Source organism: Cydia fagiglandana, chromosome 25 (genome assembly GCF_963556715.1).
Source record: "Cydia fagiglandana chromosome 25, ilCydFagi1.1, whole genome shotgun sequence".
NCBI lineage: Eukaryota > Metazoa > Arthropoda > Insecta > Lepidoptera > Tortricidae > Cydia > Cydia fagiglandana.
Genome location: NC_085956.1, coordinates 5,119,819 through 5,133,519, shown reverse-complemented (window position 1 = coordinate 5,133,519; position 13,701 = coordinate 5,119,819). Strand labels below are relative to the sequence as shown.

Sequence of the window (13,701 nt, the reverse complement as noted above, 5' to 3'; positions counted from 1 at the left end):
ACTAGGAGGTTTCTAGAGTTGGTACATTCAAATCTTTTGGAAGATGAATACCTACGTGATACTGGTTGCCGTGGTTGCTGTGCTCGCTAAGGTAATTTGATTTCTATATTTTCAATTAGGATTTTTTAAGCCGGGTACCGGGGGTTTTAGTGCTACTTGCACCATCCCACTAGCCCGGGGTTAACCGGTTAAACCTAGAGTTACCATGGTTACCTGTACAATTTGACACAGGGTTTACGGTTTAACCGCTTAACCCCGGGTAAGTCGAATAGTGAAAGTGGCGCTTAGGAGTAAATTGGGGCATTATCTATGAAAAGGGACCTTATTGTCGATGGCGCATACGCCGCACAGCGTCGCGCGGCGTTGTATTTATATCGGAGCATCGTTAATAATGGCGTAAGCGCCATCGACAATAAGGTCCCTTTTCATAGATAACGTCACAATTAAACTATCTTTAGAATTACAATAGTGCGCTAATGACATTGACATAGGTAGTCATTAAGTATAATTATCCGTTCTTAAGCAACTAAAGACTGTATTATCATTTTAATAACGCAAACATTTTAATTTCGAAACATAAGCAGTTCAACTCATGTATCTTGGCCCCTGACTAATTTTAAACGCTGTGCTGTGAGTTACTCAATCACCCAAAGGGCCATCCCACCTTTAGCGTCTTTCGAGCGTCGGCGTCTACAACTCTATGGCCGCTGCTCGACGCAACGTCGACGCAACTGCGCAGCGACGTCATTTTCCATAGCGCTGACCAGACGCCGACGCTCGAAAGACGCTAGATGTGGGGGGGCCCTTACACTAGCGTCTTTTGAGCGTCGGCGTCTAGACAGCGCTATGGTAAATGGCGTCACTGCGAAGTTGCGCCAACGCTGCGTCGTCAGCCATAGAGTTCGCTAGACGCCGACTCTCGGGAGACGCTAGTAGACTGTGGTTGCCCAAACGCCCTCAAACGGTAACCTAGTAACATATGAGTAGCAGCAGAACCATGAGTAGGAAGATGTTTACTATTGATCTACTTTCTGCCTAGAATTAGACCAAGAATATTTAGTATGCAGCGCTTTTAATAGCCCACGCAGTGCAAGCGTAAACGTCACACTTCTATGAAATGATGACGTACCTATAAATAACACTTGCATTGCGTGGTCTATCTAAAGAGCTGCAGACTTTTCTTTGTCTAACTCTAGCAGAAAACCGTATAAGGCGTAATAACAGGGCCGGATTTCTGCCTAGGCCCACAAGGCCCCGGCCTAGGGGCCCAGGCAACCTAGAAATGGGCTCATTATCCAAACTTATTTCCAGGGTACTTCAGCAGCATGCATCAGCGCCCCCCTCCTAGTGCCCTCTCCCATCCTCTCCCCCTACGTGAGCGCCCCTCTACTCCCCGCCCCTCTTTTTTCCACCACCACCATCGTGCAATCTGAGAGCGTGGCGGACAAACTGTGTAACGTGCTACAGATGCTACCGATTGCCAAGCTGTTGAACGACAAGCTAGCGTGCCCCAATCTGGTTGCTCCCATCCTGCCCTGCGGTTGCCCGTTGGGGTGCGGATGCGGTTACGGACCTATCATCTTTTAAATGTCAGTGAATTACAGGTGTAGTGCATAATTGAAGGGATGTTTTCGAAAACAACATAACTGACTACACTGGTTGACACCTGAAACGATTAACAATGTTCTTAAAAAAGTGTCAACCGCTCTAAGCAGTTATGTTGTTTTGTAAACATCCCTTCGATTGTTTTCCATCGTATTTTCTCGGAAACATTCGTATTTGTTATGCTACTTCAGTCAACCTCAGTACCTACTTTTTGTACCGTGACGGACTGAAATAGCATCGTAAGTTTCCGTGAAAATACGAAGGTAAATAATTATGCCCTACATCATCTGTATATATATATGTATTATATGTATTATATTTATACAGGACGTCTTTCCGTCGAATGAAGACGATTCTAATTATTTATTGCAGTGATATATATTATAATGTTATTTATTTATGTACGTATATTATGTATTTTTTTCTTTTTCTCTCATTTTATGTGCAATAGGCTGTTCTGTCTTTACTTGGGTTTTGAGAGGTACATATTCCATTAAATTTTCTCTCTTGACTTTGATAGTATTTATCTTCTATATATTTATATATAATATTTATTTATGTATGTACATATATGTGTATGTATTTTTGTTGTTATTTATTCAGTATTGTATACTTTCAAAATTATACCTATTCTGTATATAAAATATACAATGTTTAACATAAAACATGTTTAATTTCATTCACTTTTTGTACAAATTTACAATCCTCTTTTTATTCGCCTTTTGTAAAAAAATATCACCATAAAACACCGGACAAGTGCGAGTCGGACTCGCCCACCGAGGATTCTGTACTTTTTAGTATTTGTTGTTATAGTGGCATCAGCAATATATCACGGTTCATGAGATACAGCCTGGTGACAGACAGACGGACAGTGGAGTCTTAGTAATAGGGTCTCGTTTTTACTTGGGCTTGAATTTGAGAGTGACACCGCTGAACTAGTACCATTTTAAGTGCCCTTAAGACGAAACAGGAGCTGAGTTTTAAATATTTTAGGTAAATATACCCGTCTCGCTAACGGAAGCGGCTCCTAAAACTAGTGCGATAAGGACAAGGCAAAAATCCTGCGTAAAATTCTCAAAAATCGAGGTTTCGTACTCGACTGTTTCCTCCTCCAAAACTTAACCAATCGTAACCAAATTTGGAAATCTAAATAATTATGAAATTATCTGTGTCGGACCGTTTTGCTTTTTTGGCTAATTGATATCAGTTTTGAATACTACGCCTCTCATTGCGCCATAGTCAACGAGGCCATTTTGGCCATTGTTGAAGGGCTCTAGTGCCTTAAAAAACAAAAATATCAAAAAAAGCAAAACGGTCCGACACAGACATTGAAAATATTAATCGGTGTTGAAATAGTATATTTCGATGCTAGTGCGGAAGGTATGTCATTACTTCACGAGTACCGAGATATCTTGCCACGAGCCGCAGGCGAGTGGCAAGACTCGGGACGAGTGAAGAATGACATTTCCGCACGTGTATCGAACGACGTTTTTTAATACAGTTGCGAAAAAATAAGAAAAACATTGTTAATCGTACACTAAACAAAAGTGGTAACAGTGACAGCTCGGTTAGACGTCGTCTTTAAGTATATTATATCTATGGGCGTTTGACAGCTATTCCGTTCCATTCAGTCAACTTATTAAGAACGGAATTTTCAATATTGAATATTAAAAAATAAACGTGTTATAATGATGAAGAGGTAAGTAATTAAATATGAAATATGTAATATTTTTCGTATTCTTACATTAACGGTAGGTTTTTATGCTGATTACGACGTTTAAAGGAAACCAATATTAACACTCATCAATAAGTAGTCGTGAATTGGAACAAGTATAAATTTAAAAAAATTGGAAAAGTAAAAAGCACTAGTTCGAGATAACCAACTTTCCGCACGCTAAACAGCTACGTAAAGTAGCACTTTTTGAGCAACTGTATTAAAAAAATCATTGCTCTAGCATCAAAACCCACGGAGGAAACAGTCGAGTACGTTTGTATGGAGAAATGACCACTCCTGTTGGCTCTTAAAGCCCGTCCTTAGAGATTATATGTACCGTAAAACGGGGTGAGTAGGTTTCGCGGGGAGAGGTGGGTTATGAATGGGGAGAGAAGGTTTGAGAGGGGGGTGAGAAGGGTTTTTAAGGCTACTGCTACAAAAATAATGTATTCCAATTTAAAATGGGACTATAGTAATACGCATAATAAAAAAAAATCGATCCAACAATCTTCCAAAATCACCTTTGTATGAAAAACCCCCTCACCCCAAATACGAGGCACTACGGGGTGAGGTGGGTTTTCCTCTTTATCGTCAAAGTTATGAAATGGAACTACCCAAAATAAAATACAAACTAAAATACAAACGTCCGAACCACTTATTAAAAACACCATTCAGTTTTCACATGTAAAAATAAAATTTTATCGAGGTTTGAAAGTCAAATTTCAGTCAACTCACCCCATTTTACGGTATGTCAATGATAGTCAGTTTAGGCCACCAAATGAAGACCAAAAACAGCCACACAGGGGAAATAATTCGTGTATGAGCGAATTTTGGCATAGTTGTAGGTCAAGGTGCCTTACACAACATACTGAAAGTACTGGTGGATGGGGGGTGTGCTAACGGGTGGAGGGGGGTTTAAAGGTCCCTTTTTTTAGTTTTTCGTAAATAACTCGTAAACGGTGGCTCATACCAAAAAATGTTCTTATACATAAGTAATCTACATAAAATTGCCTACAAGAAAGATTCTGTACACTTTTTCGCTAGGATCAATAGTAAAAAAGATATTAAAGCCGGTAAGTTAGTTATAATCAATTTTATGCTCCCACTCGTAAACGGTGGCCCATAAGAAAAAAATATTCATGGACATAAATAATCTACATAAAATTTCATACAAAATAGATTATATACACTCTGGAACCAACCCATTGTTCTGCCAAGCCAACTGAGCTACCGATACTTACCCGAAGACAGCGAAAATTTCTACTACTACATCTTTCATATCAGCCTTAAGGTACCGTTTGGATTCAGACTACGCCAGCATTACTGCTTCAGTATTCCACCGGAACATTACTGCCAACCGCATTACTGTCGCAAATGACGAAAATCGCGCAGCAACATTGATTTTGACATTTGCTCTGTAATAGTGTTACAGTCGACTGCATTTCCTGCTATGGGCTACCGTTTACGAGTTATTTACGAACAACTAAAAATAAATGAACCTTAGAACTGATTATAAATAACATTCCTTCTTTAGTAACTTTTTAAATATTGATCTTTGCGAAATGTGTTTTATATTTTTTTTGTGGGAAATTTTGTGTAGATTATTTACGTTTCGGAACATTTTTTGCTATTGGCCACTCTTTACGAGTTACATATATACGAAAATATAAAAAAACAGACCACAAAATTGATTTTAATTAACGTTCCCGTGTTGATATCTTCTTGAATATTGATCCTAGCAAAAAAGTGTACGGAATCTTTCTTGTAGGCAATTTTATATAGATTACTTATGTATAAGAACATTTTTTTGCTATGAGCCACCGTTTACGAGTTATTTACGAAAACCTAAAAAAAGGGACCTTTAAACCCCCCTCCACCCGTTAGCACACCCCCCATCCACCAGTACTTTCAGTATGTTGTGTAAGGCACCTTGACCTACAACTATGCCAAAATTCGCTTATACACGAATTATTTCCCCTGTTTTTCCTTCATTTGGTGGCCTAGTTCACTTATGCAACGAAACATCACTCGACACGTGTTCTAGAAGACCTATTTAATGGTCACGTGCGTGGCCTATTGACCTAATAATTATAAAACGCTCTTTCTTGACGCTATTAGAGTTATTAGGAAATATGTAATGCAAAGGTTTAACCTAGGTCAGCGGTTGGCAACCAGCGGCCCGCGAACCTCTCACATGCGGCCCGCGAGCCTCCCTGATGGCTTACAAAATATTGACAAACGACAATGTCTGATAAAGTTATAAATACTTATTAACAAAATGCGGCCCGCGTCCACTTTGTTAACTGCTATGTGGCCCTTGGCTGCTAAAAGGTTGCCGACCGCTGACCTAGGTAATCAGGGGACATCTTACACAGATCAAGCCGCGAACTCGAATCCAGATTCTAATGTGCAACCAATATAATATGTACTACCTACAATTTTAATTGGTATATATTCCGTTTCATAACCTAAATTGATAATTATTTCCAACGTTTGCTCAAAATTACGTAAGTAATTTCACAGAGAACTAAAACAGTGATAACACATGAATTGTATAAAAGTTAATGTTTCAATATTATTCGTCAATCCTTCTCAAAAATGTGTCGGTTGACGTTGTTTCTGTGCTTCCAAGCATTTTTATTGAATGTAAGTAGGACAACTTTAAATTTTATACTAAAGGACTATCCATTAAATTTTGCATAGCTAATTAGCCATTTTACAACAATTAAGTGAAAAAATAAACATTAAATTTTTATTCCGTTGTACAAATTGGATTAATTCAATTAAGCGTAAAACAATTTTAAATTGCTTACCTAATACATAGATTGTTTTTTAATACCACAGTTTTGATATTTAATTGTTTAGTTTGTATTTTTTGTCCCAATTAAGTCTCATTTCTAATAAAATATTTAATTAATATAAAATTAATTAATTTTATACCCGTTATTTTTATTTGATTATAACTAGGTATAGGTACCAGAAGAAAACCTTAACCCATTTTATTTTCCCATATATTTTAATAAAACGCTTTTCACAACGTCAACCTTTTAGTAGTCATATTATTGTCAACCGATGACGTACCTATGATAGATCACAGTACCTACCTAATACCTAATTTATACCTAATTTACTTATCTTATCCTACTGTGCTATAACAGAACGGATGGGTTGCAGTAGATACTACTGTTGGTTGCCGTCAAATTTACCAAATTCTATTTTCCAGCAAGCCCTCGCCGGCCCGGTGCTGCAGCTGGGCAACAACCTCGTCCTACCCGGCAACCTACAAGTCGCCGGCAACCAGCAATGCCTCACCAACAACGTAATAATCGAACCTTGCAGCCAAGTGGTCACCGAAGTCGTTCCCTCTCTCCAATGCGGCGATGTCTCTGTCACCGGTGACTTGCCTATTGGAGGAACCATCAGGGTAACCGGTTGCTTCCCTGTTTACGGGGTGGTTGCCGTTGACGGAGCGGTTCCTTCGGCAGGAACGGGTTACGTCAACCATGCGTGCGGTTGCTCATAAATTTAATAAATGATTCGTTTTGTATTGTAATTTATTTCTGTTGTTATTTATAAGCCTTGATAATAAAACGTTGTGAAAATGTGTGAGAGAAAAATATTATTGAGGGGTTACCAAAGAAATGTGATCTGAGGGCCTACCGCAAACCACGTTCGAAGTGTTACCTTCCTGTCACACTTACGTACGAATTTACAAGTGCAAACGAGAGGCAATACGTCGAACGTGGTTCGCGGTAGGACCTCAGGTAACTCTACCCTCATTACACACTGTTCTATTGATTTTTAGATGATGAAAACACACATAAATGCCTTTACAAGGATTTTGCCCCTCCAGCTTCGTAGGCAGGAACACTACCCCCTATAGTCTGTATCTTTAGGTATTTAAATAAAAGTAAACAAACAATTTGTTTTCGGGTAGTTATAACATTTATTGGTTAACCAACCAAATACAATACCGCCTGGATCAGTCACTGAACAACTGACTTTAACCTACATTATTTGATCGTGTAATGTTTTCATCTACCCTCAACTGGCTTAAGCAGCCATTTGAGGGTAGATTTTGTTTAATTTTATTTAAGTACCTAAAGATACAGACTATTTGCACTAGCCTAGGAAGCCGTTGCAATAGTAGTAGATTGTATAACAAGGGCATAAAGTGACCCTTCGCTTCGCTCAGACCAAAAAATTGCCTCTGGCAAAAATGGACATTTATGCCCTTGTTGTACATTCTGCTTTTCATTTCGATTGCGAGGAAAATAAAATTATATCTTTCACGGCAATTTACACCACGAAATTGTCGTAAAGCGAAAGAACATAATACATAACCAATTAGGATTGTTCATTTTTTTTTAAATGTTCTATTTCGAAAACCATTTCGAGATATAAGGTTTCTAAACAATTTCCGACATTTGCTGCGATATAATAATTGAGGATTGAAGATATTTCAACAAATATCCTTATGACCTTAGTTTGACCTTCTCCTGGGCTGAATGTAAAGTCATCGCATAATAAAAGTTATCGAACCATAGTAAATAAATCCGTCACTCACGTAAGTGTCAAAGTTATCATTGTCATCGATTGTCATAATAAAAATTTTCAGTTAAACCGCTGCGCTTGTTTGTTACGATTTGATTTATAATTAATACATAAAGAGTAGATTTCATTGCTTAATAATATATCAAAAACCTTGTTCCTACGTGTGGGAATGATTCACAAAAATAATAGTTCGAATCCACGAAGACCTACGACGTGTAAGATGGTGCCGTGAATTAAACTTGGAATACCTACCTACTTCAAGTGTTACACACAGTATTTATTTATTTATTTAAACTTTATTGCACAAAAGAAAAACTTATCGTACAAAAGGCGGACTTAATGCCAAAAGCATTCTCTACCAGTCAACCTTAAGGCAAAGCAGAGAGATTGTGGGCGGTATTGCTGTAGGATCACGTCGATGTAAGTATAAAATTAATATTATTTTACTACAATTATTTAAAAGCTCACTTTATTGGTAGGGTCGTGGTATCTATTTTTTTTCTGTGGTAATGTAGCCAGAGTATCTAAAGGCAAACCGTTAAACAGAGATGGTGCCTACTAGAAAGAAAGAATATACCTATACAAGAATAGATAGCCATACTCAAAATTCAGCCTGAAACTGCTTTAAAAAGATATAATTTCTAATTTCCAGGTACATGTTGCAGTTCAAGCTGCTGATATCATGGTGGACAACACTTAAGTTAATAAAGAGTTGTGAATAATAAAACATGTTTTTGTTTACCTACTTTTGTATTAATTTAGGAACTATATGCATATATGTAAAAAAATAGTAACTTTTAGTAAGTATGTTTATCAAGTTCTGCGCGAGCGTCTGACAATGATGGCTTCTTGTTGACCATCCAGAAGAGAAGTGTATGGTTTGTTATGTACTCTGTTCCCAGGCATTATTTACGGTCGTAAACTATTACGACGATTAATAATTAATATGACGTTCGTTTCAATACAAAATGCTCAACTTTGTTCTGGGCCCAAGTGCCTTAACAAAATCAACCTCATTTGTACATTACATATCCCACAGCTGTATCTAAATAGGAATAACGATGACCTGAAATAATAGGATATAATTAGCAAAATTGGCATGTTCCTAATATAGTAGTATAAGTAGTACAATATCCAAACTATGGTGACAAGCCGGTATAAAGTACCCACTGGGCTAAGCTACCTTTACGCCTGACGCTTGTAACTATTTTATGAATCCAATCTTCTTACAAATCGAATCAGTTAAAATATATATGATGTAGGTAACTTACATTTGTATCTTTGCTCCCTTGATTTCAGCCAAGTTATGGTTGGAGTTGGATACTATATGGATACATACTCCAATAAAACTAAGTTATATTATAACTTAGGCAGATTTCTGGAATCATCTTTCTCAAATTTATAGCGTAAGTATTTTGAAATTAATGATTCAAAATAAACGAGTTTTCCATTCCAGACGATTGTTATTTATAGAAACACGTGACACTGACATTGTCGACAGGTGACATTACAATCAATTGACAATGACAAATATTTTTTTAATGCTTGTTGTTGCTTGTGCATTATCCTAATCAGCCGACGACATGTCATTTACGAGAAGTCGTATCTCATATTTTCAATAAATTATAAATATTCAACCGAGCCACGAATTACTAAATCATTCAAATTGGTATCTTAAATTAACCTATATTTTCAGAAAATAAAATAAAAATGGGGGTCTAAAAAAAATGAACAATCCTAATTCCCGCCAACTAACTTTTTTTTTTAATTTTCAACATGTGATCAGAGTTTCAGGCGCTTGGTTTTCTGCCAAGTCAAACATTTCGGAGCATTTTTGAATGATAATCGACTCCTATTTTATGTGATTTACATTATTTTATTTAATGACAGTAAACACAAATTTCTAATAAATTGTAGCATAAATGAAATAGGTAATATAACAAGTTTTATCATCAACACAATTTTATTGCTCAGTAAAATTGTGCAATATGTTTTAACTGTTTGGCTGTTGAGACCGATTACCTTAGTCTTAGAAGAAAATTTTACTTTTATGCTCTAGAGCATAAAATGCGATTTTATGTCGTCTACGCACGACATAAAGGTGCACTTTTTGAGCATGAGAAGTGAAAATATTATTATCATATTTTTCCGTTCGTCCCGCACGCAGAGAACAGGATTTCTAGCGATTTTTCTTACATATATTTTGTCAAAATCGGGACATCCGTTTTAATTACATAATTACATTGTTTTATTTATTATTAAAAAAAAAACTTAGGCATCATCATCATCATCATTTATCACAGGCGTTTCCGTCTATTGCAGACGATTTAAGGATGACTTACGTTAGACCGGGCCGTGTCCGTTCGTTTTCTATGGAAAGCATCACGTGATCACCTGTAGTATCATAGAAAAGTATGCTCCGGCCCGGACACGGCCCGGTCTAACGTGAGTCATCCTTTAATTATGCATTGCTGTTTAGACAACGGGTTTGGTGACTGTGGAGGCCGATGCGTGAGTAATATTAAGTATATACCTATTAATATTTACCTACATCAAAGGCTAACTAGTAAGTTAAGTATTTCTTTTAACTAAAATATCAAACCGGCGCGGCGGGTCGGTGTGATGTGAACTCAATAGCCGAGCCCTAAAATTGGCATTCTTAATCGAATTTAAACTGTTGTGAGACATACTAATATTGAATAATTTTACGGTTTAGACTGACGGCCCGATACGAACTTTAAGATATGTCAGTTAATAGATCTAGAAACGATATGGATTAGATATGTCAGTGTCAAATGTGACGTTTTTCAAACAAAAATGTCACTTTTGACACTGACACATCTAATCCATATCGTTTCTAGATCTATTAAGTTCGAATCTTGCAGTCACTTGTTTTACGTCACTCGCGCGACATGTTTCGGAGAGCTTAGGGGCCAGTTGCACCAACCACATTTGACAGACTGATCAACGTCAGCCGGCGCGCCCCGGCGCTTTACTATAAAACTTTCCATACATAAAAATTTTGCGAACTCTTTAACGATATGAACAGTTTGGTGCAACCGACCCTTAGGGTCGGTTGCACCAAACTGTTACGAACGTTAAAGAGTTCGCTAAATTTTTATGTATGGAAAGTTTCATAGTAAAGGCGCGGGGCGCGCCGGCTGACGATGATCAGTCTGTCAAATGTGGTTGGTGCAACTGGCACTTAGTCTCCTATCTCAAACACTAACAGGCGGCGAGTGACTTAAAAGTACTTAAAACAAGTGAGTCTAATCCGTCAAATTATTCAATATCGGCATTCTTGTGTATCAAAATGTCATAATGCACTTGTTTTACATATCAGCAATATATCTATGTCATAATGTTTGTCGGACGTGATATTGCATTGATTATATTGGGTTATCAGTCCGGTATTTAGATCGATAAGGAAAATGGCAATGACACTGTCTTTGTAGATCACGTAGGTCCGAATATGTAACAGACTTAAGGGTGACTCACGCTATAGTTCGTTTTTATTAGCATTAGCAATAAGGTAAACAATCTAGATGTGTCTTTTAATTGAAAAACACATTTTAAAAATAAGTTACGACAAATATGTAACAATTATGAATCTAATACGGTCATTTATATTTTTCTGCTTTCATAAGTAATAGTTTTTGATTTTTAAAAAGCGTTTTCCAATGAAAAGACATGTCAAGATCGCTTACCTTCTTGCAAGTTCTTTCTAATGCTAAAAAACGAACTATAGCGAAAGCATCACGTGATCGCTTGTCATGTCATAGAAAAGTAAGCGCTGGAAGCTCCGGCCCGGACACGGCGCGGACTAACGTGATCATCCTTTAAGTACTCATGCTAGACCGGGCCGGGTCCGAGCTGAGGCGTTCAACACGTAGATCGCTAGTAGTTTATAAAAAAAAAGCGGCCAAGTGCGAGTCGGACTCGCGCACGAAGGGTTCCGCACCATAAAGCAAAAAAAACCACATCATACATCAATAATCACATCATCGTGGCTACATCGTAGGCCACGTCTACGCCTCGGCTAGTCTGTGGCCATGAGTAAGCCCATTCATAATAAAAAAAAAAGCAAAAAAAAAAAACGGTCACCCATCCAAGTACTGACCACTCCCGACGTTGCTTTGGTCAAAAACCACGTTCGTTGTATGGGAGCCCCATTTAAATCTTTATTTTATTCTGTTTTTATAGTATTTGTTGTTATAGCGGCAACAGAAATACATCATCTGTGAAAATTTCAACTGTCTAGCTATCACGGTTCGTGAGATACAGCCTGGTGACAGACGGACGGACGGACGGACGGACAGCGAAGTCTTAGTAATAGGGTCCCGTTTTACTCTTTGGGTACGGAACCCTAAAAAGCGGCCAAGTGCGAGTCGGACTCGCCCATGAAGGGTTCCGTAACAGCAAGTAACATATTGAATAATATTGCGGTTTACGATTTATGACGTATTAAAAAAAAACTACTTGCTAGATCTCGTTCAAACCAATTTTCGGTGAAAGTTTGCATGGTAATGTACATCATATATTTTTTTTAGTTTTATCATTCTCTTATTTTAGAAGTTACAGGGACACACACACACATTTTACCACTTTGGAAGTGTCTCTCGCGCAAACTATTCAGTTTAGAAAAAAATGATATTATTAACCTCAATATCATTTTTGAAGACCTATCCATAGATACCCCACACGAATGGGTGTGATGAAAAAAAAGTTTTTGAGCTTCAGTTCTAAATATGGGGGACCCCCAAAATATATCGTTTTTTTTTTCTATTTTTGTGAAAAAATCTTAATGCGGTTCACAGAATACATCTACTTACCAATCAATTTAACATTTTGTCAATTTAACAGTATAGTTCTTATAGTTTCGGAAAAAAGTGGCTGTGACATACACGGACAGACAGACAGACAGACGGACAGACATGACGAGTCCATAAGGGTTCCGTTTTTTGCCATTTGGCTACGGAACCCTAAAAATCAGCGATATACTTTATTTATCTACTTACCAGCCGACAGCTAAAATATTTCTAATTTTAGATTGTAACGTAAATAACGACCGTCTGCCCTCTGCCAGAGGGCAGACACCCGACATCTAACTGCCCGATTCGAACTTTTACATATATCAATTAATAGATAAAAGCCGCCATAAATAAGCGACAGAAATACTCTGCCTTGGGAGCCACGTACGACTTCGTGCCCGTCGCTGTCGAGACAGCTGGGCCCTGGGGACGGGAGGCACGAGAGCTTTTCAGGGAACTTGGAAAGCGCCTCAGAGAAAAGGGGAATGACCCCCGTTCTGAGTCATGGCTTGTCCAACAGGTCTCCATCGCCATACAGCGGGGTAACGCTGCTAGTGCGATGGGGACCTTTGGACCCGGCATGGCTCAGAAGTTTCTTAAGTTTTATACATACATACAATACAATACAAATACTCTTTATTGCACACCTCAATAAAAGAAGACAATACAAAAGAAAACAGAAATACAGGCAGAGGTAAACAACAGGCATAATATGTAAAATGTATCAGATAGTGAAATAAATTTCAACTGATATGAAAAAAAAATTAATATGTTTAGGAACGATATGGTTTAGATGCGTCAGTGTCAAAAGTGACGAGTTTGTTTGCAGAAATGTCACAGTTGATACTGACTTGACCTATCTAATCCATATCGTTTCTAAATCTATTAATTGACGTTTCTTAACGTTCGAATCGAGCAGTAACATAAGAAGGTAATTTAATGTGAAATTGAAAGCCTATTTATTTTATTCGAACAGAATTGAAACCATTGGCCCATATTTTACACTAGCGACCCGCC

The 13,701-nt window shown here is 37.7% G+C and overlaps 3 protein-coding genes and 1 long non-coding RNA gene across 4 annotated transcripts in view; 3 read left to right on the top strand and 1 right to left on the bottom strand.

Annotated features, from left to right (window-relative positions):
• LOC134677097 (dihydrofolate reductase) overlaps window positions 1-13,701 on the top strand; it is a 262,050-nt gene that overhangs the window by 65,514 nt on the left and 182,835 nt on the right. The gene's annotated exons all lie outside the window — the stretch shown is intronic.
• Window positions 44-1,587, top strand: LOC134676830 (uncharacterized). The gene is made up of 2 exons (XM_063535210.1): window positions 44-91; window positions 1,312-1,587. The coding sequence occupies exons 1-2, from the start codon at window positions 44-46 to the stop codon at window positions 1,585-1,587; spliced, it is 324 nt and encodes a 107-aa protein (XP_063391280.1).
• LOC134676828 (uncharacterized) lies at window positions 5,918-6,925 on the top strand. Its single transcript, XM_063535209.1, has 2 exons — window positions 5,918-5,965; window positions 6,543-6,925. Exons 1-2 carry the CDS (start codon window positions 5,918-5,920, stop codon window positions 6,840-6,842), a joined length of 348 nt encoding a protein of 115 aa, XP_063391279.1. The 3' UTR covers window positions 6,843-6,925.
• On the bottom strand, window positions 12,327-12,699 carry LOC134676900 (uncharacterized). Its single transcript, XR_010099963.1, has 2 exons — window positions 12,459-12,699; window positions 12,327-12,361 (listed from the first exon to the last, which is right to left on the bottom strand). It is a non-coding gene; the product is annotated as an uncharacterized LOC134676900 (long non-coding RNA).

Coding starts and splice junctions, on each gene's coding strand:
- LOC134676828 (XM_063535209.1), top strand. CDS start 5,918: ATGTGTCGGTTGACGTTGTTTCTGTGCTTCCAAGCATTTTTATTGAAT. Junction 5,966..6,542: donor TCCAAGCATTTTTATTGAAT/GTAAGTAGGACA, acceptor TCTATTTTCCAG/CAAGCCCTCGCCGGCCCGGT.
- LOC134676830 (XM_063535210.1), top strand. CDS start 44: ATGAATACCTACGTGATACTGGTTGCCGTGGTTGCTGTGCTCGCTAAG. Junction 92..1,311: donor TGGTTGCTGTGCTCGCTAAG/GTAATTTGATTT, acceptor ACTTATTTCCAG/GGTACTTCAGCAGCATGCAT.